Source organism: Nestor notabilis, unplaced genomic scaffold (genome assembly GCF_000696875.1).
Source record: "Nestor notabilis isolate BGI_N333 unplaced genomic scaffold, ASM69687v1 scaffold21831, whole genome shotgun sequence".
NCBI lineage: Eukaryota > Metazoa > Chordata > Aves > Psittaciformes > Psittacidae > Nestor > Nestor notabilis.
In genome coordinates this window covers 2,180-2,423 of record NW_009914511.1, presented here as the reverse complement: position 1 = coordinate 2,423, position 244 = coordinate 2,180, and the positions used below count along the sequence as shown (strand labels likewise).

At 58.2% G+C, this 244-nt stretch overlaps 1 protein-coding gene across 1 annotated transcript in view; it reads right to left on the bottom strand.

Annotated features, from left to right (window-relative positions):
- Position 1: 1 nt before the first annotated feature.
- The window catches only part of TMEM150A (transmembrane protein 150A), a gene marked incomplete at its 3' end in the record, with an annotated part of 2,362 nt that continues 2,119 nt past the window's right edge, over positions 2 to 244 (bottom strand). Inside the window, exon 3 of the mRNA XM_010023699.1 lies at positions 2 to 135. Coding sequence (XP_010022001.1) covers positions 2 to 135 — 134 coding nt within the window. The remainder of the gene's footprint in view (positions 136 to 244) is intronic.

The window sequence follows — 244 nt, the reverse complement described above, 5'->3', positions numbered from 1 at the left end:
AGGTGTCTGTGGAGATGGCCCCAAACTCAAAGGTGAAGGTGCCATAGAAGACCAGGACATCAATGATGAAAATCCACTCGCACAGGGCGGCCACGTGCTGCAGCACGAAGCTCTCCTGGATGAAGAACACACCGCCTGAGGGCATCCCTGTCAAGGAAAGCACAGCTAGACCCTGACCACCCCATGGAGGGCAATGTCCCACTGTCACTGCACACGGGGGTGGCTGTGAGCAGCCCCACTCCTC